The sequence below is a fragment of the Dasypus novemcinctus genome, chromosome 3, assembly GCF_030445035.2.
Source record: "Dasypus novemcinctus isolate mDasNov1 chromosome 3, mDasNov1.1.hap2, whole genome shotgun sequence".
Classification (NCBI taxonomy): Eukaryota; Metazoa; Chordata; class Mammalia; order Cingulata; family Dasypodidae; genus Dasypus; species Dasypus novemcinctus.
Window position 1 is genome coordinate 14,377,152 of NC_080675.1, and position 24,658 is coordinate 14,401,809.

Genomic DNA, 24,658 nt, shown 5'->3' on the forward strand with positions numbered 1-24,658 from the left:
GCAGGGAACACCCTCTGATTCCTCCCTCTGTATTGGCCTGTGCTAACTTTCCTTGTCTTCCCTCTTGGGTCTGGAGGGCTCCCTGATCCTGCACCCACTTGGCTCTAGACAGAGGCAGCAGCCCTTAAAACGCCCACTATCTCCTGGGAGGTGACTGAGGGGCTGCGGCTTCTCCCTGTGCTCACGGCCCAGCCTGGAGATTGCAGCCTGCTAGCTTGGCTAGGACACAGCGCAGTGCAGTCTCGGTGGAGGCCGTGCCTCCTCTCTGCGGGCCACAGGTCCCGTCTCCTGGGCTGGAGCGTCCGTACTTGCCCGTGGCTGAGTCTGCCTCCCGCTTCTTACCTTTGCAGTTTATCCCTGGGGCCCCTCGTGGCTTTGGAGAAGCTGGGATTTTCTCCCTGGGAGACCTGAACTATCCCTGTCCCCCCATACCCTGTAAGTGTTCAACCAGGCCTGGGTGGGGGAGCCTTCCGGGCCCAGGCTTTCTATGTGTGCGCGTGCTGGAGACTAATAGGGTGGCGGCTGCAGGGAAGGAGAGGGTAAGGGCTGGTGCCTTGTGGTCACTGTTCCTTGGGCCTGCCCCTTATCACAGCGACCTTGGACCAGTTACTCAGTCTCTCCATGCCTCCTAGTGCAAAATGGAGATAGCATCTACTTAGAAGGGTGACGCGTACATTAATGAGTAAGTAAGCAAATGAATGTATGACGGAAGTCTGTCTGCAGCTCGGGGGAATCGAGTCAGTGTGTTTTTTGCTGGTCCCTGGCATGGCAGGGGCCCTCTGCCAGGCCCGGCAGGGGTGACAGCGAGGACAGGACACGGTCCCTGACCTTGGCACGGGTGCACAGGCCCAGGCCAGGGAAGGCTTTGCCGCTCCGTGGTGATGTGGGCCGGGGCAGACTGGAGCGGAACCTCTCGGTTCTCAGCTGTGGGGGAGGGTGGGGGGTGCTGACTGGCGGGTGACGAGGAGTCACGAGGCTTCTGAGTGGGAGAAGCAGCCCCAGGTGTGGTGCCTGGGCCCCAGATGTTCAAAAGAGTTGCCCCTGAACCCTGTTGGTCTTAGAGGTAGAGGATCCAAGAAGTACTTGACAGGGGAGAGTCCGGAAGGTACTGAGAGTAGACAAGCCCCCAGAGAGGGAGAGCAGGCAGCCGGCTTGGTGGGCTCCAGCGCCGTCATGCTGAATGCTGGGGGCAAGCATCACTGGCCCCATTTCACAGATGAGGAGACAGAAGGTCACTGAGGCCCCGGCTCTGTTCTCAACTGCTCACCTCCATTTGTTGCCTCATGTGGGAGAACTGAACCCCAAGGCCATTTCTGGCATGGCATGGGACACACAGTAAGAAATGCCCCCGGCAGAGATTTTCCTGGCTGGGTGTATTCGCCAGTATAGGCTAAGCTAAGCTGCTGTAAGAAACAGCCCCAATATCTCAGTGGCTTAACATGGTAGAGGGTTTATTTCTTGCTTATGTCTCAGTTCAGTGCAGTGGGGTCCTCTCTAAGGGGTGACTTGAAAGTCTGGGTTCCTTCATTGTGTGACCCTGGCATCCCAGAGTGCTTCCCTCTGGCCACATGGATGGGGTCTGGGCAGTGGGGGTTGGGGAAGATACAGTGGACACCAGTATTTAAGTTATCTTTGCCCTGAAGTAACCACCATTTCTGCTTACATTCCATTGGTTAGAACTCGTCACATGGCTGCAGCCCAACCGCAGGGAACCCTAGGAAATGCAGAGGAGCAAGTAGCCATGAGCAAGCACCGTCTCTGGGTCTGTGGCTGGAGCCAGCAGACACATTTCCCACCGGTATCCTCTTTTTCCAGAGATCCAAGGACCTGCTTCTTTTTCTTCCTCACTGCTCTCAAGGGGATTTGCAAAGCACTGAAATCTCTGGCTGGAGTTTGAGGAGGGGAAGGCCGGGATTCTGTTAGGAGCTGGGAGAGCTTCTCAGTGAGCTTCTTGCTGCTCCAGGGCAGGTTAGGTGGACACCGCTGAGAGTGAGGGGGATTCACCTACGAGTCGGCGGGCGTGGGGTGTGCGCTCCACCTGGACAGTGGCAGAAGTCGTTTCCTCCTAAGCTGGCAGTTCTGTTGCTAATTGAGTGGTGGCATGTGTACACGTTGGAGAGCAGTCCCGTGTGCTCTTCTCCACGTGTGCAGCCCCAAGTCTGGCTGCCAGGTGTCGTATCCTGGCTCTCCCCCTATGAGCTGTGTGATTTGCAGCCAGCTGCTCATCATGCCCAGGCCTTAATGGGGACCCCCTGCCTCAGCCTGGTTGTGAGGCTAAGCCACAGAATGTGCCTAGGACAGGGCCAGGCACACCGTCGTGCTCAGCAAGCGTTGAACCTTGGCTGGATTCGCGCCCAGGCCCACCTCACCCTCGTTGTCCCAGTGGTTAATGAGATAATTTACCCGAAGAGCCAAACAGACATCGTCATGGAAGTCTCCTTTTTCCACTCTGAAGTGGGGGGTAAGTTTGAACCTGTATGAAAATGTCCCCCATAACTCAAATGATAAATAAATGATACCCCCCACTGGTTCAGAATTCAAAGGAGTACACAGGGACGCATTTCCCTTTTACCCCATCCCCCAACTCCCCTGGAGGCTGGCGCTGGGACCAGTTTCTCTGACCACCCTAATGTGCTCTGTGCATATGCAATCAAGGTCTATCTACTTAAGTCTCTTCTCTCCCCATACATACTGTCGCACGTGCTCCTCACTGACCCGCACCTCCTTGGGCATCTTCCCGCTCCAGCACAGTAGATACTTCTCCATTCTTCTGTGGCTGTGAAGTAGTCCACCGTCTGGGTTACCAGAAACCATCTACTCAGTCCCTCTTGATGGACTTTCATGCTTCATTTTTTGGCTGTTTTGTGTCAGTGACTAGTCACATGTGTATATAATTTTACGTGTGTGTTAATTCTCCTATGGGATAAACCCCTAGAAATGGAGCTGATGGACTAGAGGGTATGTGCATTTCAAATCATAATGGATATTACCAACCTGCTTCTTGTATTGAGATGTTCAAATTTATACTCCCACCAGACACATCCATGTCCCCACCCCTTGTTCACATTGCCTTTAGCCAATCTGGTGCACAAAAGTGGCATCTTAATGTAGTTGCCGTTTGCATTTAGCTTATGAGTGAGATGGAGCATTTTCTAATATTTTTACGTTTGGAGCTATTGTCATTTACTTTTCCGTACTTAAGTCTGAATATATCTTTTGTTCATTTTTTTCTGTTGTATTGTCTTTTTCTTAACAATTTTTAGGATCTTTTTATATATGAATGACATTAGCCACTTGCTATTTGAGTTGCAAACATAGTATGCCATGTTCTTGGTTAGGAAGATTCAACATAAAAAAATCATGAATTTTCCAGAAATTAGTCTGTAATTGTAACTCATTCCCAGTCCCCAATTCAATTCTAAAGCGTGTGTAGGGAAAAAAAATAGGAAAATTCTGAAAAAAGAGTAATGAGAAGAACTAGCTATTCTAGATATTAAGACATATCATAAAGCTGTAGTAGTGCAAACAATGATTATACAAATTATTTGAGGGTCCAAAAAGACACCAAAATAAATTTGGGAGTTAATGTATGAAAGTAGTGTAGTGGCATCTGAAAACAATGGGTAAAAGATGGATATTCAAATTAGTAGAGACCGAAAGTAGATTCGAGGTTACTAGGGAATGCAGGAAGGGGAGAAGAGGGCATTGTTGCTTGGTGGATATAGAGTGCTTATAATTGAGGGAAATTTTAAAATAAAATTAATAATAAGTGGTATTGGAACAATTTGGTATCCATCTTAAAATATATATATATATACATAGCTCTGTACCTCCAAAATAAATTCCAGATGGATGAAAGAATTAATTCTAAAAAATGAAAGCATAAAAACACCTAAAGAGGGTTCAAACCCAGGGCCTCCTGACCCGTGTGATGAGCTGGCCCACACGCAGTGCTGATGCGCGCAAGGAGTGCTGTGCCACATGGGTGTCCCCCGCGTAGGGGAGCCCCACGTGCAAGAAGTGTGCCCTGTAAGGAATGCTGCCCAGCGTGAAAACAGTGCAGCCTGCCCAGGAGTGGTCCTGCACACACAGAGAGCTGACACAGCAAGATGATACAACAAAAGGAGACACAGATTCTGGGTGCCGTTGACAAGAATACAAGCGGACACAGAAAAACACACAGCGAATGGATACAGAGAGCAGACAACTGGGGGTGGGGGGGTGGGAAAGGGGACAGAAATAATAAATCTTAAAAAAAAAAAGACAGAAGCATCTTTATTAAAAAACAAAACAAAACATCTGAAGAAACTATGGGATTATTTTAAGAATAATTTTGGGAATGAGGAATCCAAAAGGGAAAAGACTGATGAATTCGAGTTACAGGAATATAAACATTTCCTGCCTGCAAAACCACCACAAGCAAATGGAAAAGACAGGCACCAACTTGGGAGATATCAAACAGGTTATGTAACGTGTCCTTGGATCCCGAAGCTGTTGTTCCATCACTGTTTTGCTGGCCAATCGTACTGGGTCCCCCAGCTCGAAGTGCTCCCATGAGCTGACTGGCATGCTCTGTTGGCACCCAGCAGGGCGTAAAGACCCAGAATCCAGGCCCTTCTGGACCCAGACATGCTCAGGGGCCCTTCTGTAATACCCGTGCTTCCTGCCACATGTAGTTCCCAGGAGACGGATTTTGCTTAAAAGCTTCAGGCACACCTGCTAGCATTTCTTAAGTGTGTATTGTTTTTTTTAAAAAATTGTGGTGACATCCCATTTAAAACACAAAATTTCCCATTGTAACCATTTTTAAGTATATGTCAGTGACATTAATTACACTTACAGTGTAATTACCACTCTTCATTATCAAAGCTTTTCTATTACCTCAAACAGAAACTCTATCTATTAATAACTATCACCCCCACCCCTATCACCCTCACCACCCCAGCCCACCCTCTGTCGGAGCCATAGGGACCTGGGTGTGAGTTCTGCCTTCCCTGCTTACAGGTTATACAGCCTCAGGCAGGTTATTTTGCTTCCCGGAACCTTCCTAGCCTCACCTGTAAGATGGCAACAACTCGCCGTGCCTCCTGGGGATATTCCGAGGGTGAGAGGCAATCGAGTGCGTTGCTTGCTCAGTGCCTGGTGCGCCTTGTGAGGCCTGGAGGTGGCCACGATCAGGATTGAGTCGACAGTACTGGACAAGGCAGAGGCCTAAATTGGCAGTGGGGTGGAGAAGCCATAATGGCTCACAGCCGCGCAGCCCATTCCCAAAGGGCATCGGGCATGTCCCTCCATGATGACCGTAGGAGGTGGCTGCCTGCTCTCACTCTGCAGGTGAGGAAACCTGTCTGGGGAGGGGAGGGGGTGCCCTCCCCAGGGTCCCACAGCTGGAGACTCAGCCCCTGCCTCCTGCACCTCCCTCCTCTGCACCCTTCTGCCTGGGAAAGGGACCTCAGGGAGAAGAGAATCTACTGGCCGGTGGAAGGGGTGCTGCGGACAGGGGGACGCTGTGGGCTTTCTCCTCCAGGCCCAGGGACATTAGGAGGTTAGGACATTAGGAAGGGGGACCCTCCTCTCCCCCCACAAAGTCATTCTCACAGGGTGACGTAGGACTTTGCTTTGTGGCCTTGACTCTCCTCCTTGGGGTCCAGCTCTGCCAGCCCTTGTTATGCTCCTTCTCTTTCTTTTCCTGGCTAGCCTGTGATTTGTGTTCCCTGTCGGGGAGGGCCAGACCGAGCTGTGCACAGAGGGAGGGTTTACTTCCCCCTGGCCCCGACTCTGACTGTAAAAAAGAAAACTTGGGAGGGGAGGGAAAGCCACTTATTTTATCAGTGAGGATAGGTGAAGTCGTGCTGCATTGACAGACAACCCCCAAGTCTCAGCAGCTTCAGTAGTGAGTTATGGGAAGCGACTGTGGCTCAACTGATAAGAGCGTCCATCTACCATATGGATGGTCCAGGGTTCGATCCCCAGGGCCTCCTGACCTGTGTGGTGATCTGGCCCACGTGCAGTGCTGCTGCATGCAAGGAGTGCCATGCCATGCAGGGGTGCCGTCGCATAGGGGAGCCCCACACGCAAGGTGTGTGCTCTGCAAGGAGAGCCGCCCCGCGTGAAAAAAGCTCAGCCCGCCCAGGAGTGGCGCCACACACATGGAGAGCTGATGCAGCAATATGACGCAACAAAAAGAGACGCAGATTCCCAGTGCCGCTGGATAATGCAAGCGGACACGGAGGAACACACAGCGAATGGACACAGAGAGCAGACAGTGGGGGGGAAGGGGAGAGAAATAAATAAAATAAATCTTTAAAAAAACCAAAAAAACCCGAAACTGAGTTATTTCTCACTCGTGCTGAATATGCATGGTGGGCCAGTGGGGGGCTCAGCTCATTGGAGTCACTCGGGTCCTAGCTGACCGAGCCACCGTCTTGCTGGACCTGTGCCAGAGGGAGAAGCAAGCACTCAGAAGGCCTTCACCCTGTAATTAAATGCCGTGGACAGGAAGTTTCATGCTCACTTTTCTCTCTTAGCTCATTGGCCAGAGCCAGTCACAGGATCCAGCTCCAATGCAATCAGGAAGTACAACCCCACCATGTGTCCAGGCCAGGGGCTGCTGTGTTCTTACTGATATGAACCTGTAATTGTTCTACTTTAGTTATAGATATATACATGTACCTATAATACCCCCGCTTTTGTATTTTGTATTTCCCTTTTAGCTTTGTCCACAGCTCACGTTGTTTCACATGGTTTTAATAGAAGCATACACCCTTGTTTCCACTAAGTCCTCCTACTTGTCATCTCTGTGCTAACACCCCCATCTGGGGTGTGCCACTTGTTTACTGAGCCTGTCCCCTGTACCTGGGCAGTGGAGTTCCTTGTCTTTCCTCTTGTAGATAAGGCTTCAGTGAATCTCCCTGGGCCAGGCGTGGTTTTTGCCCTTTGATTATTTCCTTAGGCCAGCATCCCAGGAGTGGGTCTTTGCTGGGTCAAAGGGCCTGGGCATGTTTATCCTTTTAATCTACTCTTGAACCTGGCTCTCAAGCACTGGGCACAGGCCAGGGTTTTCTTAGGTCTTGAGGATTCATGATCAGTCCTGGCCTTAAAGGAGCTGCGTGTGCTGAATGGGCAGAACTTTGCTGGCTCTTTGAAATAAAGTCTGCTCGCAGATCCCCAGAACTCTGGAGCTATAAGGTGCCCTTATCATCAGACCATTTAGTCTTGACCCCTCATGTTTTAGGGGAGAATGATTGATTATCTGTGTGCTCTTCTGCCTCTTAAGCAGGTGGCTCTTGCTTCCCATTACCTCCAGAATTGGAAACCATTATTGAGAAATTGGGTAATTGGGTTAGGGAATATTACAGCAGCTACGCTCCCCGGTCTGCCTTGGCTTTTGACGGCTTGGTGGCCAGTCCCAGGTGACCGCCAGCTCCTGACCTCTCTGAGGGGCACCTGTGGCTCCGCTGGGAGTGGGAGTTGGTTTTGCCAGGAAAAAACTCTCTGGTCTCTTCTCCCTGATCCATCTTTTGGAACCCAACCCACTGAAAAATGTCACTGGTGCCGAATCAGTGGCCAGCTCCTTTATTTTTTTTTTTAAATTAGAGGAATTGTACGTTTACAGAAAAACCACGCTTAAAACACAGAGTTCCCATCAGCCACCCTATTAGTAGCACCTTGCATTAGTACATTTGTTACAGTTCATGAAAGGATATTTTTATAATTGCGTTATTAACTGTTGGTCCATTATTTACAATCGAGATCACTGTTAGCGTTGTCCCAGCTCCCTTTGAAGTCTGCCCATGAGGCACCCAGACCTCGAGAGAGAGCTGCTTCTGCCTGGCTGGGCATCTAAACCTCGGAAATGGTGTTTCTTTCCCAGATCCTCAGACTGCAGAGGAATAAATCAGACCTAAGCCCACATGCCCTTTATCCAGGCCACTTTGTCTTGCCCTTGGTTGAGACAAAACTTTTTATCTAGTGACTTCCATCTGAAGTCCAAGCTGAAAACAGACTGCTCCTTGGGGAGAAGGGGATGGAAGGTGTAGCAGTTTGATATTATTGATGAATTCCAAAAAGAAATACTGGATTATGTTCGTACACTGGTCTTTTCCTCTGGGTGTATTGGAGAGTATTAGATTCAGAGGTTTTACTTTAACTTGACTAAGGCTTTGATTGGACCATATCAGTAGATGTTTCGTCCCCTCTCCCTTGGTGGGTGGAGACTCACAGAGAAACCACACGGTGGAGAAGGCAGGTTAGAGTTTTTGAGCTGGAGTCTGAAAAGTACACACACACAGGAGCAGAGCAGCTGAGCCCAGGGAGAATCAAGTCCCGCGAGGGAGAGAGCCTGATAGTCTACGGCTGACCTTGTGGAACAAACAGAGGAGCTGAGCCTGGAAAGAGGAAAGGCCCAGGAAGAGAGGCACCCAGGAAGCCTGAACCCTCGCAGACGTCGGCAGCCATCTTTACCCAACACCTGGAAATAGACTTTGGTGAGGGAAGTAACTTATGCTTTATGGCCTGGTAACTGTAAGCTCCTATCCCAAATAAATACCCTCTATAAAAACCAACCGATTTGACTCCTCTGGCTGACTAATACAGGACAGTCCCAGGCATTCAGGAAGCCTTTTGGATTAGAAGTTCATTGTCTGGCTTTGCAGGTGAGAGCCTGTGCAGCTGTAAGTGTGTAACTTTGGGCAAGCTACTTAACCTCTCTGTGACTCTGTCTTCACATCGCGCATGTGCTTGTGTCTGTATCTCATGTGTCCTCTTGTGAGCACAGTATGTGGCCCAAAGTGAGAACTTTGTTAGTTTTTAGGCTTTGCAGAATTCAAATTCTGGCATGTCTTAGACTAGTCTGAGCTCTTATTGCCAGAGTGGCAAGGAAGCGCCACTGGTCAGTAGTAACGTGTATAGTGAGAACAGGGCAAGAAGCTTAGCTGACCTTTCTCGAGTTGAGTGCTCTGAAGTCCCTGGCTGGCAGTCTTAAGAGGGGCAGAAGCCATGACGCTTCCAGCCGGTTATTGGAACCTCTCTGTGTTTCACTCCTGGGCACCTGCTAGGGGGATTGAATGAGGAGTAATGAGTGTGGAGGGCTCAGAACAAATCCTGGTACCGAGTGAGTGTGCAAAGCTGCCTGCTCTAATGCTAGAATAACAGGGCTTCTCGCTCTAAAGATGAGGGAACAGGTTCTGAGAGGTGCATGGGTCTGGCTGCACTTGTGGTTTTCTGAGCTGAGAAGCTGGTTGCAGCCTGTGTGGGCCTTTCAGAGAGTATAGATGTTCTGAGTGGCCCTGGGCCCCCGTGATCACGCACCGCTCGGCATTTTGTAGCAAAAGACTCCAAGGACCAGAAGAGCCGTGCAGCCCCCAGCACAGAGGTGGGAGCCAGTTTCTCCGAGTTCCCAGCCTCCTTGATGAGCCCCCTTTGTTGGTTTTATGTTTCTTTCCAACCTAGCCTGTTACTGATCATGTCTCGGCAGCATGTGAGGAGGTTTGGGAGAGAAGGGAGAGCGGAAGTACTGCGCAGGGGGCTCTAGGGCCTTAGAGCTGGAGCTGGAAGCCTCTGCTTTCATTTCCTCTGGCCCACCCCTGCCTCAGTGGCCTCTTCTCCAGCCCCCTTCCGATACATGCTCTCTCCTTTTTGGGTTGCACTAGACAGGGTTGGCTAGCTGCTACAGCGTGCAACCCCCAAATCTTAGCAACGTAACACAACAGATCCGTTAGCTGTTGGCATTGCAGCACAGTTCTGGTCTACGCAGTGCCTCATCCCCTAGGCTGGGGAGTCTTCCACAGGGTCCTGCACTTGCTGCCTGCAGACGGGCCATGAAAGAGCTCTCAGGGAAGGACCCCTAACAGTGCCCTGCAAAACTCTGCATTTGCTGGGACTGTCCGTGGCTACCGAGCTGCAAAGGAGCCCCCTCGTGCCCGCCCCAGAGGCCAGGGGAAGCCGTTGGTTGAATGACTGGGTCACGGACACCCATCCCAAGGTGCCAGTTGGGGGCTAGTGCTATAGGAGAAGCTCTTTCTGCAGAGGATGTCAGGGACATCCGTGGTGTTTGCGCTTACAAACCCAGGGGGAGTAGCTGGCCAGGTGTGGCCCCCCGGCGGCTGCCCCTCTACTGGATTGCCCCTTCCATCCCCCGCTCCTCTCTGGAGGCCCACATCTGCCCTCTCCCTCCTTCATGGCTTGGCCTGGGCGCCTCCTCCTTCCAGATGCCCGTTCTGCCCCTCAGTCTGAGAGTTGCCATGCTCCGGGGGGTCTCCCTGCCCCCCGGCCTGCCTGATCTTGAAGGTGTCAGCTGCGATTTGCAGGTAATAACTGAGCATGTACCTAGGGCCAGGGCATGCCAGCCTTCTGTCCTTGGATTTGGGTGTCCCACGGTCCTGTTGAGACAGAGAAATGGCTTTATAACTGAGCACCGCAGCATAGTCCTGGAGACGTGCAAGGGTTCTGGGATGTAGTGAGGGTGAGGGAACATCCGTGCTTCTCAGCTGGGGTGTGAGCTGAGAAGTCTGGAAAAGGACTGAACTTCTGAGCTGGGACTTGGAGTTAGAGCCCACTCTGTGGACAGAGGACACTCCAGGCAGAGCCACGCTGTCTCCCGCCTAGGACGTGCACCCACTTGCGGGTGCTGCCTCGGGCCGACCTGAGTTCTGGGAGCGGCCAGGGATGGGCTGTCCCCGCTGGTCCCCAGCTGTGCCTAGGGCATGATAGGCTCCCGGAAGACACTTGTCGAACGGAGGACTGAGCAAGTAGAAGCGGGAAGTGATCAGGAGGCTGTGGGGTGTGTCGGCTCCCAGCGTCTGTGACGGTCCCACGGCAGCCGCGGGAGGCGTGGGGCAGTTCACCGCAGCCTGGCTTCGGGCTCGGGGCGGCCAGGCGCCTGGCCCCGGCCTGGACGCTGCTGAGCTGGCATGAGCCAGCCAGGCCACCTTCGTCTGCATGGCGGGAGGGGGCGACGTCAGCACCCGCTTGCCTCGACGACTGGGCTGGGCATGATTGGGTTAATGGGTTTGGGAGTCGGAGGTGTCTTTTGGGCAGTGGATTTGCAGACCTCCCCCCCCAGGCTGCCCTAGTCCCTGAGGAAAACGGTGGCCCCCTGTTTTCTCTGAATTCTGAACTCTGAGTGCCGCACAGCCCAGAATGGGAGCCGCCGGCACAGGGTGGCGTGACTGGGAGATGTGCTGCTCTCAGTGGGAGTCGCCGCGCTGCGTGCCCGAGGGACAGGTCAGAGCCCTGCTGCGGAAGAGAACGAGTCCCCTGCAAGGCCCTCTCCTTGGAGCAGTGTGGGCAGAAAAACAAAAGAGCAAGCCTGGGGCGGGGTCCCTGCTTCCTGGATCCACACCATGTGAGGGACAGTGCCTCCATGTGCCCCCACCCCGGCGTGGCCCGCCAGTGCTGTCCTCTCCGCGGCTCTGTCTCCCCCTCAGCACTCTCCCCCCTCACGAAGCCCCCCCTTGCTGTCCCCCATCTGCACTGTCCCCCTGTACTTTCCCCCTCGGCACTGTCCCCCTGCACTGACTCCCCCTGTGGTGCCCCCCTTCACTGTCCCCCTCTGCTGCCCCCCATTCTGCGCTATCCCCCCGTGCTGTCCCCTTTCGCTGTTCCCCCTGCTCTTTATCCCTCTGCTGCCCCCCATTCTGCGCTGTCCCCCCGTGCTGCCCCTTTCGCTGTTCCCCCCTGCTCTTTATCCCTCTGCTGCCCCCCATTCTGCGCTGTCCCCCCTGTGCTATCTCCCCGTGCTGCCCCCCTTTGCTGTCCCCCTCTTGTCTCCCATCTGCACTGTCCCCCCTCTGCTGTCACCACCTGTGCTGCCCCCCTTCGCTCTCCCCCTCTGCTGTCCCCCATTCTGAGCTGTCCCCCCGTGCTGCCCCCTGCTGTCCTCACTGTCCCCCTGCCCTGCCCCCTCTGCTGTCTCCCATTCTGCGCTGTTTCCCCTGTGCTGTCCCCACCTGCGCTGCCCCCCTTTGCTGCTTCCCATTCTGTGCTGTCCCCCCATGCTGTCCCTTCCTGCCCTGCCCCCTTCTGCTGTCCCCCATTCTGTACTGTCGCCCCTGTGCTGCCCCCCCCGTGGCACCCCCAGTTCTCAGGCCCCCGGCCCTTTCTCCGGCTGCCCCTCAGCTGTGAGTCGTCCCAGCCTTGGCGGTGGGCAGGGGCCGCTCAGCTCCCTTCCAGCCAGTGGCGAGAGACTGGAGCCCCACCCGGCCCCCTGCGGGGACATGCGTGCTGGGAGAGCCTCTTAGAGCCGCTGTGGGAGCCAGCCACTGGGGAGATGCGTTCCCAGCTGCTCTTCTCCTGAAAGGGTTTTACTGGCATGAAAATGCTTGGAAAGTACACAGCGGGAGGTGGCTGGCTTCCAACGCACAATTGTTTACCTTCCGAGGAGCGGCCTGGAACGCGGGGAGCTTGTTTTCCAAACAGCCCCCGTTGTCAGGTCTTCAGGCTCCGGGCCGTGCCGGGCAGGGGAGAGCCAGGGCAGCGCCTCTGCCCACCTCCTCCCCAAACCCGTGGGGACCTCAGGGCCCCCTCCCAGGCTGATTTCTGCCCTGCCCTGTGCTGCACAGGAGAACTGGAACGTTCTCTGGAGGTGTGCGTGGCGGTGGGGACGGCAGCTCCGACGGGCCAGGGTGCACGTTGCCAGCCTGGCCTGAGTCACCCAGTTCTCCGTTGGTAGCTGCCTTGGTCTGAAGACTTGGGCCTCTAGTTTATGGTCCCGTCACAATGGAGCCACGGACCACAGGAAACGTGGGTCTGAGAGCCTGCTCTTCTTTGCTGGAGTTAGACTCCCTGCTGCCTTCCTCGCCTTCTTTCATATTCTGCTCTTTTCTTGGAAGGGCGATAGGATGGGGATGTAATACAGAGTCTGCAAAGAGATATGGAGAGGCCCTTGTATCCTCCTCTTATGGAAGGGGAAACTGAGGCCTGGGGCACGGTAGGCTGGGCATGTGCACTGGCCCCGACATGGGTGGCTTGGCAGCGGCTGAGCCCACAGGCGCCGCCCCCTCTGGCTTTCTAACTGTGGCCACCCACATTTCCTCCCGGCGGCGCTGGTGGCTTGACCGGGAGGCGGGGTCACCCAGCTCCTGGGCTGGCTGTGAGGATGGGCAGGTGCCCGGCCCTCCCCTCCTCACCCATGCACCTCCTCCCTCTGAACCCCAGCCTGCTGTGTGGCTCTGTTCTCCTTTGTACCCACCCGGAATGTCTTTAGTATTTCCTGGTTGGTTAGCCCGTGGGACTTAATTTTTTTTATTTAAATAGGGGAATTCCCCAGTGTTTCTGGTATCAGGTAATGTAAAAGAGGCGCTGAGGACATCAGCCACCCGGCAGGCAGGGGAGGAGTGGGCACATTTCCGAGGTTCAGCGGAAAATGGGTTTAAATCAGGGGTTGTCACGAGGAGTAAACCGGTCACGGGAATCAACTAGAGGTTGTGATTGACCCTCAGTGTTCTCGCAAGGGGGACAAGGGGTTGGCCAGAGCCCTGGGGGGACACCCACCCTGGCCTCTCGCCCCTTCTCTCTGGTTTCCGGCTGGCGCCTCCAGACTCAGCCAGAGGGAAAGCGAGCCGGGAGCATGTGGCTCTGCAGGCAGCACCCAGGGCACAGGGGGGCCCTGGAGTGAAGGAGGGGGCAGGGGGTCACGAACCTGGTAACAAGCACAGTGTCAGACCCTGGCTGCGTTCCCGCTCCACCACTTCCTAGCCAGTTCGTGGATTGGTGATTCAAGTCTTTGTCCTCCACTTAAGGCATTCGTAAGTTCTCGGCTCCTAGGGTGATTGGAAGATAAAATGAGTCAAATGGACGTAAGCCTGTAGCCCAGTGCCTGCTGGAGTGGGTCTTTGAAGCCGTCAATGAGACTTCTTGACTCACAACTCTGAGTGTGGGGGGAGGGGGGGCTCATGGTCGTCTTTGGCCTCTGCTGAGGCCACGCAGGAGTCAACCAGGTGCTGGCCGGCACTGCTCGGTGTGCAGGTGGATGTATGCTCGGTGGTAGGCTCCTGGCGGGTGAGGATGGTGGCAGGCTGCTGCACCTGGCGGCAGGTGCAACTGTCCAGGGTCAGCCGGTGCTGATTGTCAGCCGGCAGCCCTGGCTCCCTTGGGGCCTGATCTTCCTGACCACATGCTCTTGACAGTAAACACATCCCCCGTGGAATGGGGCCTGCAGTGCTTGACAGAGTCCAGGCAGCCTGCACCCTTCAGTGCATCCCGATGAGCCCGACTTCAGCCTGAAGTGCAAGCTGCTCGTCCCCTAGATGCATGGAGATCCCAGCTTTTTGGAGACTTCATAGTTTCCTGGAAAGAGGATTGACTTTGGAGTTAGCCAGATCCAAGTTCAGATTGTGCTGTGTGTCTCTGGTTGTGTTACCTGACCTCTCCAAGCCCCAGTTTCCTTACTTGAAGCATCTGGGTTGCTGGGCAGATGGGCTGCTTTTATGTTCTCTCTGAAGGGCTTTCATAGGTGACACGTGCCTGACCTTCGAGACTTCACCCCACCTAGATTCCATCCAGGGGAGCCTGGGGTTTGGGGAGAAGTACAGAGCTGGTGCCTGCCCTTGAGGCACTGGTGGGAGAGGTGAGGTACAGGGCCTTAGAGGATTTGCTCTGCTGTTTCCCAGGAGCGCCAGCCCTCTTGGTGCCTCCTCTCTTGAGTGGTGCGGGGGTTGGGACCGGGTGAGAGTGGTACGCTCAGGTGCTGAAGTTGTCCTTTCTTTCTGTGTCCCCCTCACAGCTCAACCTGAGCCAGCCGATCGAGGAACAGGGCCCCCTGGACGTCATCATCCACAAGCTGACCGATGTCATCCTTGAAGCCGACCAGAAGGACAGCCAGTCCCTGGAGCTGGTGCACAGGTTCCAGGTGAGCCGGGGAGGCCCTTTGTAAAGGTGCAGCAGCTGCCTTGGCGTGTCGTCCGTAGAAATGGGCCTGCCCGTGCCCGGATCCAAGCTCGTGGGCAGGTCCTTCCTGGCCAGGGCGTCAGTCTCTGGGGTGTTCCATTGGGATGGAACCAGGCTTGCCTGGTGCCTGCCCTCCCAGCCCCTGCCCACGTCAACGTTAGTGACTGTGGAGTCCAGGTGAGGCCTCCACATCCTCACAGTCACACTCATCATTCCTGGTGGCACTTAGTTGGCACAAAGGGCTTTATTTTTTTGCCACACTTGGAGAAAGGGGATGCCTAAGGGCCTTTGGGCTGACCTAGCCACTCACTTTGGCAGAGAGCTCCCTCTCTGTGCTCGGCACATTGACCCCTGCTTGCTTGCCTGTGAGCACGGCTTGAGACGTCTTCCTGGGCTGATGGAATCCCCTTGGCTCTCCCGCCTTCCGCCTTCCGCCCTCCTTCCCGGCCCGCCTCCCAGGTCCTGACCCCATGGGTGGTTCACTCTCCGCCTTGGGTTACTCGCATGGGGCTGCTTCTGCAGCCGCTGCCTGCGGCCCAGGCTTTCTCTGTTGTGGACAAGAACGTGATTCATTCTTCCAGAAAGCAATTCAGGGGTCACGAGAGAACAAAGGAGAAATGCAGCTGAAAGAGTGGATGTTCTAGAGGGCCCCCCTGGGGGGAAGGGGATGCTTGAGCTAACGCTTTTTGGTGGTGTGATAATCGGAGGCTTGGCATCCTGTTTTGCTTCAAGAGGACAAAGGGGCCTCTTGCTCGTGACCTTGTCTGCAGAGCAGCCACCAGGCTGAGGGCACTTTTCTTTACCAAATGTGTTCAGGGTTGACAGCATCCTCTTGCCTGTGGCTCCCTCCCAGTTCCTTGGAGAACTCCCTGCCGTAGTTTCCTGTGTCCCGTTGCAGCCTCCCCCTGCGTGGCTAGCAGGCACAGTCCCTGCTGCTTGCTGGGCAGTTTTCACAGGGCTGGGAGCCATGGGAAAGGCCGTGGGAACCCCGTGATCTCGTCATGATTCTTCTTTGTAAAATGGTGGTACTGAAAGTAAAACCTCGTTCGGTCGTGGGGAGGAGATGACACCATGCATGTATGTGCCTAACCCCGGCCCACCCATCCAGGGCTCAGGTAGGGGTGGGTGTGATGTTTGCTCAGCTCCTGCCGTGCTCCAGGTGCTCTCCCAGGCTCTGGGATCAGAGAGTGTACCTGGCAGGTGAACCCTCTTCCCTGTTGAATGGACAGTCTGTCCTGCCCCTGCTACGCTCACCCCGCAGGCCTCGTGTCATCCCTACAACCTCAGGGTAGGACTCACCAGCCTGCTTGTCTACCTGGGGAAACTGAGGCTTAGAAGGATGTGCTGGGACCCAGCTTGCAAAGGGCAGCACCAGGCCAGCTTCCACTCCTGGGTGGCCTGCTGCTCCCTGCCCGTTCCCGCAGGGATCCCGAGCTTCAGCCTGACGCCGGATATCTGGTAAGCAGGAAGTTTCCTTCCCAGTGAAGAGGGCAATCCTTGGGGGAGGAGGGGGACTGACTATGCTTTCCAAAGGCCCTGGGGTGAGCGTGGCTGTGGGCCTTCCCCCCACTCCCCACCCCTGACCCCCAGGTGCGCTGCCCCCGCCATGGCCTGGTCGGCTCGTGCTGCTGCGACCTGGGAGAGGCACGAGTTGAGGACAGCGCCACACGGGGGAGGCAGCCGACGCCGTGGGCCTTGATCCCGCCCCGTTCTGTTGCAGGCTGTAGGCCTGAGGAGTTAACGAGGGGGCTGGGGCTGGGGCTGGGGAGCAGGGATGAGAGGTCTGAGGGACGTTGGTTTGGGGGGGGTGGTGAGGAGCGGAGCCCAGGCCTGACTTGACTGAGCCTTTTCCCTGTTGTGCTCCAGAAGGGGCTCTGCTTGAAGGGGGCATGGGGGTTGAGAAGACGGGTTTCTGTGATATTCCTGACAACTGGAGAACATGCTGCCCACCTGTGGCAGTCTCTCCCCAGCTTTCTTCCAATAAACCTCAGGCCCCAGAGGAGTTCTCAGAGCTGAGAGGTGCCTTTTGCCCTGTGGACAGGTTGGAGGCAGTGGGAGGTGGGGGCCTGTTGCAGATTGTTAAAGCTGGTTGTCATAGAAACCACCCCCCTTGATTGGCCTCGAGGTGGCTTGGCTTAAGAACCATCTGGATGATTCAGCTGTTTTTCTGCTCCTGGGCTCACACGGAGCCAGCAGCCCGGTGCCCATTTGCTTATCAGCGAGTAGACCTGGGCAGGGGGCCTGCTGGCCCTGCGGTGGGCGGTGGGGGGCCCTGCCCAGTGCCTTGCAGGCCCCGCCAATGGCTTCCTCGGGGGAGCACTGGGAGCCCTTTCTCACTGTGGCAGCCGCAGCCTCTGTCCAGTGTGGCTGGGGCACAGCCCTCTTCCTCCGCTGCCCCGTCCAGCCCCAGGATGACCCTAAAGGGTGACCGCGATGGTCTTCCTTGGGGCATGTGGAACTGTCATGGCAGGTTGTTCTGGGGTTTCCCCAAAAGGGGCTTAGAAGAAGGAGCTTGGGGTCTAAACTGATTCCCTTCCCCAGGCTTGATTAGCTGGAAGGATGTGACTTGTCCCCTAGATGGTCCTTGGACCCCCAGTTATCTGAGCACATTCAGCAGGACAGCTTCCCCTGCACCCTGGTAACTGAGCACCATCCTGGCGCTGGGAATGAGGCTGGGAGCAGTCCCTGCCCTCATTGTCCCCGAGTGCTGGGTTAGAACACATACAGATCTGTCCCAGCATTCCTTCTGTGCCATCGCCCTGTGGTCACAGTGAAGAGCAGAGGCCTTAACGTGGCCTGGGGGCCCTCAGGATCCCACCGTCTGTCCCCTCAGCCTCGCCCTGTCCCGCCGTCCCTTCTTGCCACCCTGGCTCTCCGACCACAGCTGCTCTGCTCTGGGCTCTTGCCCCTGCTGGGGCCTTTGCACAGCTGCTCCCTGGCCTGGAATTCCCTCCCTGCCTCCCAGTCCGCCTTCAGCTCTCTGCTCGGGCGTCCCTTCCTCGGGGATGTCTTCCCTGATTATCCCACTCGGGGCACATCTCCCTTCCAGGCCCTTGTCACTCAGTGCTTTTCCTTCACATCATTTTCTGTTTCCTCATCCCTTGCTATGGTCTCTCACTTGAGGGCAGGCTGCACAGGGGCACAGGTGGTATCTGCTTCCAGCTCACCTGGTGTCCCCATTGCCACACATGGTGCCTGGATTGGAGGAAGTGAAGGAGCAGGGGGAAGGGGTTGGCCTGTGCAGGCTGAGCCTCGTGTGGGTGCCAGGAGGGTCAGGGGAGGGGGTCAGCAGCTCTGGTGGGCAGCTGGGGTCGGGGAGCAAGGGGAGAAGCCAGGAGACTCGTGTAGGCAGTAGGGCTCCTAGTGGGGGTGTGGGGATGCCTCAAGGTGACAGTAATGGTGGAGAGAGGGACCGGACCAGCTCCCCCAGGGCTCTCTCGTGCCAGGCTGGGGAGCTGGGACTTCATCCTACAGGCAGTGAGGAGTGGTAAGATCATATGTGACCGGAACGAAGGAGGCCCTGCTGAGAAGGGGGGAGATTGGCAGTGCAGGATGCACCAGGCACGGGTGAGGGCAGCTGGTCACTGGAGCAGAGGGGCCTGGGTGTGGGAGACGAAGAGGGAGCCTCCTTCTGATGCTGGAGGCTCGCCAGGACCCCTGCCCTCACCCAGCTGCCTCTGGGGTCCTGAGTGTCCACCCTTCAGTGTGGGCCTGGTCCAGCGTGCAGAGACCTAGCGGAGCCCGTTCCATTCACCTCTTGGGTCTCCGTCGTAAATGGGTCTGGACAGGGTTGGGGGGTACCGGTTTCCTTGCCCTCGTGGATGCAGGAAGAGAGCACACGCTCCAGCACTCTGGCCTGAAACACAGCAGTCGGTCAGTCTTCAGCAGCCCTCACACCCCCTGATAATTATGGAGAAATATTGTGAGCTCCCAGATTGGCCTCCTGTCTGCTGGGCGGCTAGAGCCTCCGCAGCACGGTGGTCAAGGACCCTGAAACTGCAGCCATGCTGCGGGGTCCACAGTTCTCTCCACGCTTCCTGCCGGTTGCCCTCTGGCAAGGCTCTTTACCTCCCCTGGCCTCAAGGTGGGTTGATGTACATCAGAGCAGCGCCTGATACTGGGAGCCAAGGCCCAGTTATCCTGGGCAGAGTGGTGGACCTGTGCTGGGGCCCAGCCAGGGGACAGGGGACAAGGACCTGCCTCACGGTCTATATAGCTACAGGCACCAGCCTCTCCTCTTTTGGACATTGGACCAGATGGCTTCCACGGCCCTTCCACCTTTAGTCGGTCAGGATGGGCCAGGTGACGCCGCAGTAACGAGCTGTTCCCACAACTCAGCGGCTTAACTGGGCCCTGGATTATTCCTGGTCTCAGCCACATATCTGTGGAGGGCCGTGGCTGCTGCCCTGCTGTGCAGGATGTCATGGCAGAGGGAAGGGCATGCAGTGAAGCTGGGCCTGCCTCTTAGTTTCTGCTCCACAGTGACCCATGCCATAGACTCTGAAATTTTATCGGCCACACCGAGCCTCACACTCAGGATGGACTGTGAGGGGCTGGAGAAGTAGGCTATCCCTTCAGGCAAGGAAGATGGGGAGCGATTACCCAGCACCCCCACAGCTCCCTTTTCTCCTTAAAATAGGCGTGTCTGCTCCTAGGTTGGAGTGAGGGGGAATGAATTACTCCCTGTGATGCCCTGAGACCAGTGCCTGGCAGTAAGCGCTGCGTGTCCGTGTGTGTTCACACACCTTGGCCACCGTCACTGTTAGCACGCAGGGTGGGTGAAGCCTTCGGCCCTTGGCGAACTCTCCCTCCCAGCAGCTCACTGTTATTGTTCTCGGGACAATGGTAACCCGCCCCCAGCCTTATCTGGGTGCCTTCTCAGTCATCACTGGAGCCAACAACACACTGACTGTGGAAACGTCCCCAGATGGGACTTGTGCTGCCGTTAGCCAAGAGGCAGGGCCGGGTGGGGGTCAGAGGCCTGGTGGGGGGGCTGTATCGGCTGCCCCCACCCCACCAGCCTGGGCCTCAGCTGCCTGCCTGCTGCCCAGAGCGCTCACGGCATGGGAAGGAAAAGGCGTGGAGAAGCCGTAGGTGTGGGCAGCGGGGCGTCACTTCCCAGACCCCTGCTCGGTTTTGCCCCCCACCCCTCGGGACCTCCGCTGTGACGTCACAGCTGTGCTGACTGAAACCACACCAACCTCAGAGGCTGGCGCCCGGCGGTGCAGGCTCTGTGCTCCGTGCGGTCGGCCAGGCCAGGAAGCGGCGAAACAAATGTTTTTGTTGTTCTGGGCCCCCCAATCCTCTTACAAGTTAAGCCACAGCCTGAAATCGAAATGAGCTCTGCGCGGTGGTGGCGCAGCATGTGAGAGGTGTGTGGGCCCCTGGCTGGCAGAGTCAGCAGGAACGGGGACCCCCAGCGAGGGGCTTGGCCGTCACCAGCCATGGCCGAGCATGTCCCCCCCTCCCCAGTCTGTGCTGGACCCTTCATATCTCTTAGCTCCCTCTTACCCCGGAGTCCATGGTGAGAGAGCTGAGGCCCAAGGAAACGAAACCATTTGTCCAGGGTCGCCAGTGAGAAAGTGGCATGGCCAGGATTATGGCTCGAGCGCTTTTCACGAGGCTTCACTGGGGCTGCTGGCGGCTTTCCCGGAGGCTCGAGGGTCAGCCATGCAGGGTCGCCTGAGGACAAGGTCTTTGTCCTGGGATTGCCATCGACAGTGAAACTCGGTCTCAGGCACGAGAGGCGGCAGGGCCGGGCACGTGGGGGCAGCCTGGCCCCAAGAGCAGACCCTGCCCCCGGGTGCAGTGAAGTCGGCCTCAGAGTGACCACTGCCCGGGGCCACGAGGCCACACCCCCACGGTGGAGGCAGCTTGCACAGCCTGTCTGTGGTGGGCCAAGGCCGAGCCATGCGGGCAGAGCCGTGAGCTGCCCTTGCTGCTCCAGGAGATTGGTGCCATGCAGAGCCGTTAGCTGTCTGCTGCAGGGCTTTCCTGGGGGAAGGGCAAGTCCGGCCCCAGGTTGACCCTGTGACTTGAGGCCCCTGACCCGCCCCAGGACACAGCTGGACTTTGTGCAGGCCTGGGTGGCCGCTGGAGCAGAGGTGTGCACGGCCAGTGGCTGCAGCACAGGGTTTGGGGCGTGTTGAGCTTCAGGAACGTTGGTGGATAATCATTTACTCCTACAGAATTGTAGCACGCACTCTCATACACACTACTTCTGGGTTTCTCAACCTCAGGACTGTTGTCATTTCGAGCCTGTCAATCCTTTGTCCTGGGTGACCTACCTGTGCATTGTAGGATGGTCAGCAGCACCCTGGCCTCCACCTATCTAATGCCAGCAGCACCCCCACTTCCTGCACCTCCGCCAGTTGTGACAACCCAAACTGCCTCCAGTCATTGCTGAGTGTCCCCTGGGGACGTTCTCCCGCCTGAGAACCCCTATGTGTAAGAGTCCTTCCCGGCAGCTCTGAGAGCTTCGGCAGGTGGTGGGGCCGGTCCCGGTGGTCAGGGTGGGCACCGCAGCCTCGCCAGGTGTTGTAGAGGTCAGGATCCCTTTCCTGCCCCAGTGCCCAGTCTTGAGGGGCCTTGGTGTTGGGAACACCTGGAGCACCGAGGGCACCCCTTTACCTTCTCTGCTCTGTTTTGGGGGCAGATATCATGGCTGCCTTCTTCTCAGTCCAAGTGGGCTGTGGCCCCCAGGGGGCCCAGTGTGACTTCCCACCAGCCCTGGTGTGAAGGTGGTCGGGGGGTCCTCGTTTCTAGACAGGCTGAGAGCCGGGGACAGTCATCCCACCCTGGTTGGGGAGGGGTGCAGCCCCACCCCCCGCCTCAGTTCTCCCACACCCCTGGGCTTCTAGGCCCCCCACCCATAACTGTCAGCCTCTTCAGTGACTGCAGGCTCATTCATCATTTATTCAACAGATCTTAATTGAGTGCTTCCTGTGTGCCAGGAGTCACAAAGACACTGTAGAGCCACAGTGAGGAAGATGGGGGGGGAAGTGACCCCTCCCCTCATATCGTGTGTGTGTGTGTGTGTGTGTGTGTGTGTGTGTGTGTGTGTGTGTGTGTTGGGGGGCCAGGGAGGAGGCAAACAAAAATATCAGTAGACAGACAAAAAAAAAAAAAATAGCACAGTCCCTAATTATGATAAGTTCTAGGAAGAAAAATCAAGGCCTGCGGTAGGTTAACAGGAAGGCTCTTATCCCCTGGTTGTGCAGCCTCCTTGAGGAGTTGACCTTGAGCTGGGGCCTAAAAGGACAGGACAGAGGCCATGCTGGGGAGCTCGGGGAGCAGGCTGCAGGGGCAGGGGTAGCCTGAACTGCGGGGTGCAGTGGCCAGGGTGGAATGTCCAAAATGAGCGGGAGGCAGAAACTGGAGCATGCAGGCTGGTGGCCTCAGTGCGGAGCTCCAGAAGCCTTGGCAGAGTTGTAAGCAGCTCTGTGCGGACAGGGCAGGGTTAGGGGAAAGTGCGTTGTGCAGGGCCCTCTCTGCCAACCCTGAGACGGACAGCAGACCAGGTGCCCTTTTCTGGTTCCAAAGCCCTCCGTGGAGGAGGAGTCCCCCTTTCCCTGGCTTGGCTGGGATTGGCAGCAGAGTGGTGATGGGCGGGCTCCTGCCCGGGAGGTGAGGTGTGCACCCACGGCGCCAGGTGTCACTGCAGGGGCGTCTTTGGCAGCAGCATTCATCTCTGTCCCTGTGCAGCCAGCCCGAGCTGGAAACGGGGGAGGTCAGGAGTGTCGCCGCTTATCCGAGACAGGGGTGCTGAGTGCAGAGCGAGGTCCCCGGGGCCCCCTGGTCCGAGGAGCACTGGCTTCCAGCGTCCAGTGGCTGCCGCAAACAGCCCGGGTTCGGCTGGCGCTGGCCTCTGCACAGACCCGGGTTCAGATACTGGGAGTTCTGGTGTGGAGCTGAGCTTGCAAACTCAGCCAGAGCACTGGGTGGGTAGATGGTGAAGGCCAGGAAGCCAGGTGGGCCTTGTGGGGTGGCTCCCAGCTGGTTCTGGCTGGAGGGCTTGCTGGGTGGGGCAGGAGGGCCGGGCACGAGCAGACCGGCCCCCCAGGGGTTTTCCACGGGGGAGGGGCAGCTCCACAGACCCCCATGCTGGGAAGGAGTGAGCCTGAGCCGGCCCCTTCTGAGCTGGGTGGGTCCGCTCAGCAGGCCCCGCTTGGTGTGGCCTTGGGCCCGGCAGCCCCCTTCTGTAGGCTGGGCGAGGCCAGGTGGCTGCCAAGACCCCTGTCCCCAAACAGTCTGCGATTCCACGTCTGGGGTCCTGGGCTGCTGAGGAAGTGTCTCCTGACAGGAACCCAGCTGGGGCTCCTTTCCAGCTCTGGGGGCTGCATGTGGTCTGGGTCTCTCCTTGTCATCCGGAGGAATAGACCCGAGCCGCGGCATGTGACCAGGGCAGCCGCCGGGCAGATGGTGCTTTCAGGTGGACGGTGCTGGCGGGCTCCTTGCCAGCGTCCTGCTCGTAAGTTTGGTGCTGAAACTTGGGCACAGAAGGGAGGCATTGTTTTCAGGGGGCCCGGGGAGGAGCAGGGAGAGCTGTTTGCTCTCCCAAGATAACCGGGTGTTGGGTTCCCGTGCAGCTCTGCAGCATTCGGTGTTGCGTGTGGGCTGGGGAGCCTTTTATTTTGCAGGCTTTGCTGCTGGCTCCGTGACGAGCAGAGTCGGCCGGGAGCCCACGGTTGCTCCACCACAGCCTGTGCTGCTCAGTGGGTGACGAGGTGTGGCACCCTGGGGCAGGAAGCAGGGACCTGGGGAGGGGGGTGCGGTCACGCAGGGACCTGGGGAAGGGGTGTGGCCACGCGTCCAGAAGAGCCTGATGTCTCTGGCTGCCTGGGGCTGCACAGGGTGCCCTTTATCTGTCCCCGTGGGCAGTGCCAGCCAGATGCCATGCAGCCTGCAGGCCGTGGCCTGGGCGCTCGGCCCTGCCTTGTCGTCTCTCTACTGCTGACTCCAAGGCCCTTCCGTTCACCGGGGGGCGAGGGTGCAGGTCCTCCAAGGAGCTGCCTCAGCCTTTCCTAGGGTTCCTCCCATCCCTTGTCCAGTCCATGCCTTGACTGTGATTCTCGTTGATTCCAGAGATGTGGCTTTCCCTTTGTCACCTCTGCTTGCCTCTCAGGAGTCCCAGTTTGTTTATTTTTGTAATAGTTTAGATGCGTGTAAACAATCTGACAGCTGTCTCCCTCCCCCTGTGACCTGCCACCCAGTTCCCCTCTTGGCTCCAGTGGCCTCAGGCCCTTTGCAGGACGCTGGCTTCCCCACACAAGCCGGTAGTTCTGTGTGATCCGTCTTGGAAACAGCTTCCCATCCATGCCTGCAGGCCGCCTGTTCTCTTTAATGGCTGCACAGTTTTGTTGAGTGGAGTTGCGGACCCCCTCTTCCCGTTGAGTCTGGCACAGGTGGGAATTTTGAGAGGCCCCTCCCACCTCTTGGTTTTGTGGCTGGCGCCCTCGAGGCCCAGGGCAGGGCGGTGTCTCCCCCAGGCTCATGCGGCTGGGCCCTGAACCTGGCCACCTTGCTCCGGGCGGTGCACAGGACCCACTGCCCCTTTTCTGGAGGAGCAGGCCCAGCCTAGCCTTTTTTTTTTTTTTTTAAGATTTCTTTCTTTCTTTCTCTCCCCTCCCCCCCACCCCGGTTGTCTGTTCTCTGTGTCTGTTTGCTGCATCTTCTTTGTCCGCTTCTGTTGTCAGTGGCACGGGAATCTGTGTTTCTTTTTGTTGCGTCATCTTGTGTCAGCTCTCCGTGTGTGCGGCGCCATTCCTGGGTA

The 24,658-nt window shown here is 56.8% G+C and overlaps 1 protein-coding gene across 2 annotated transcripts in view; it reads left to right on the plus strand.

Annotated features, from left to right (window-relative positions):
- Positions 1 to 24,658, plus strand: part of ITPK1 (inositol-tetrakisphosphate 1-kinase) — a 176,737-nt gene that overhangs the window by 83,730 nt on the left and 68,349 nt on the right. For both annotated transcript variants that reach the window (XM_058292392.2, XM_058292397.1), the window contains exon 3: positions 14,723 to 14,848. In XM_058292392.2, coding sequence (XP_058148375.1) covers positions 14,723 to 14,848 — 126 coding nt within the window. The remainder of the gene's footprint in view (positions 1 to 14,722; positions 14,849 to 24,658) is intronic.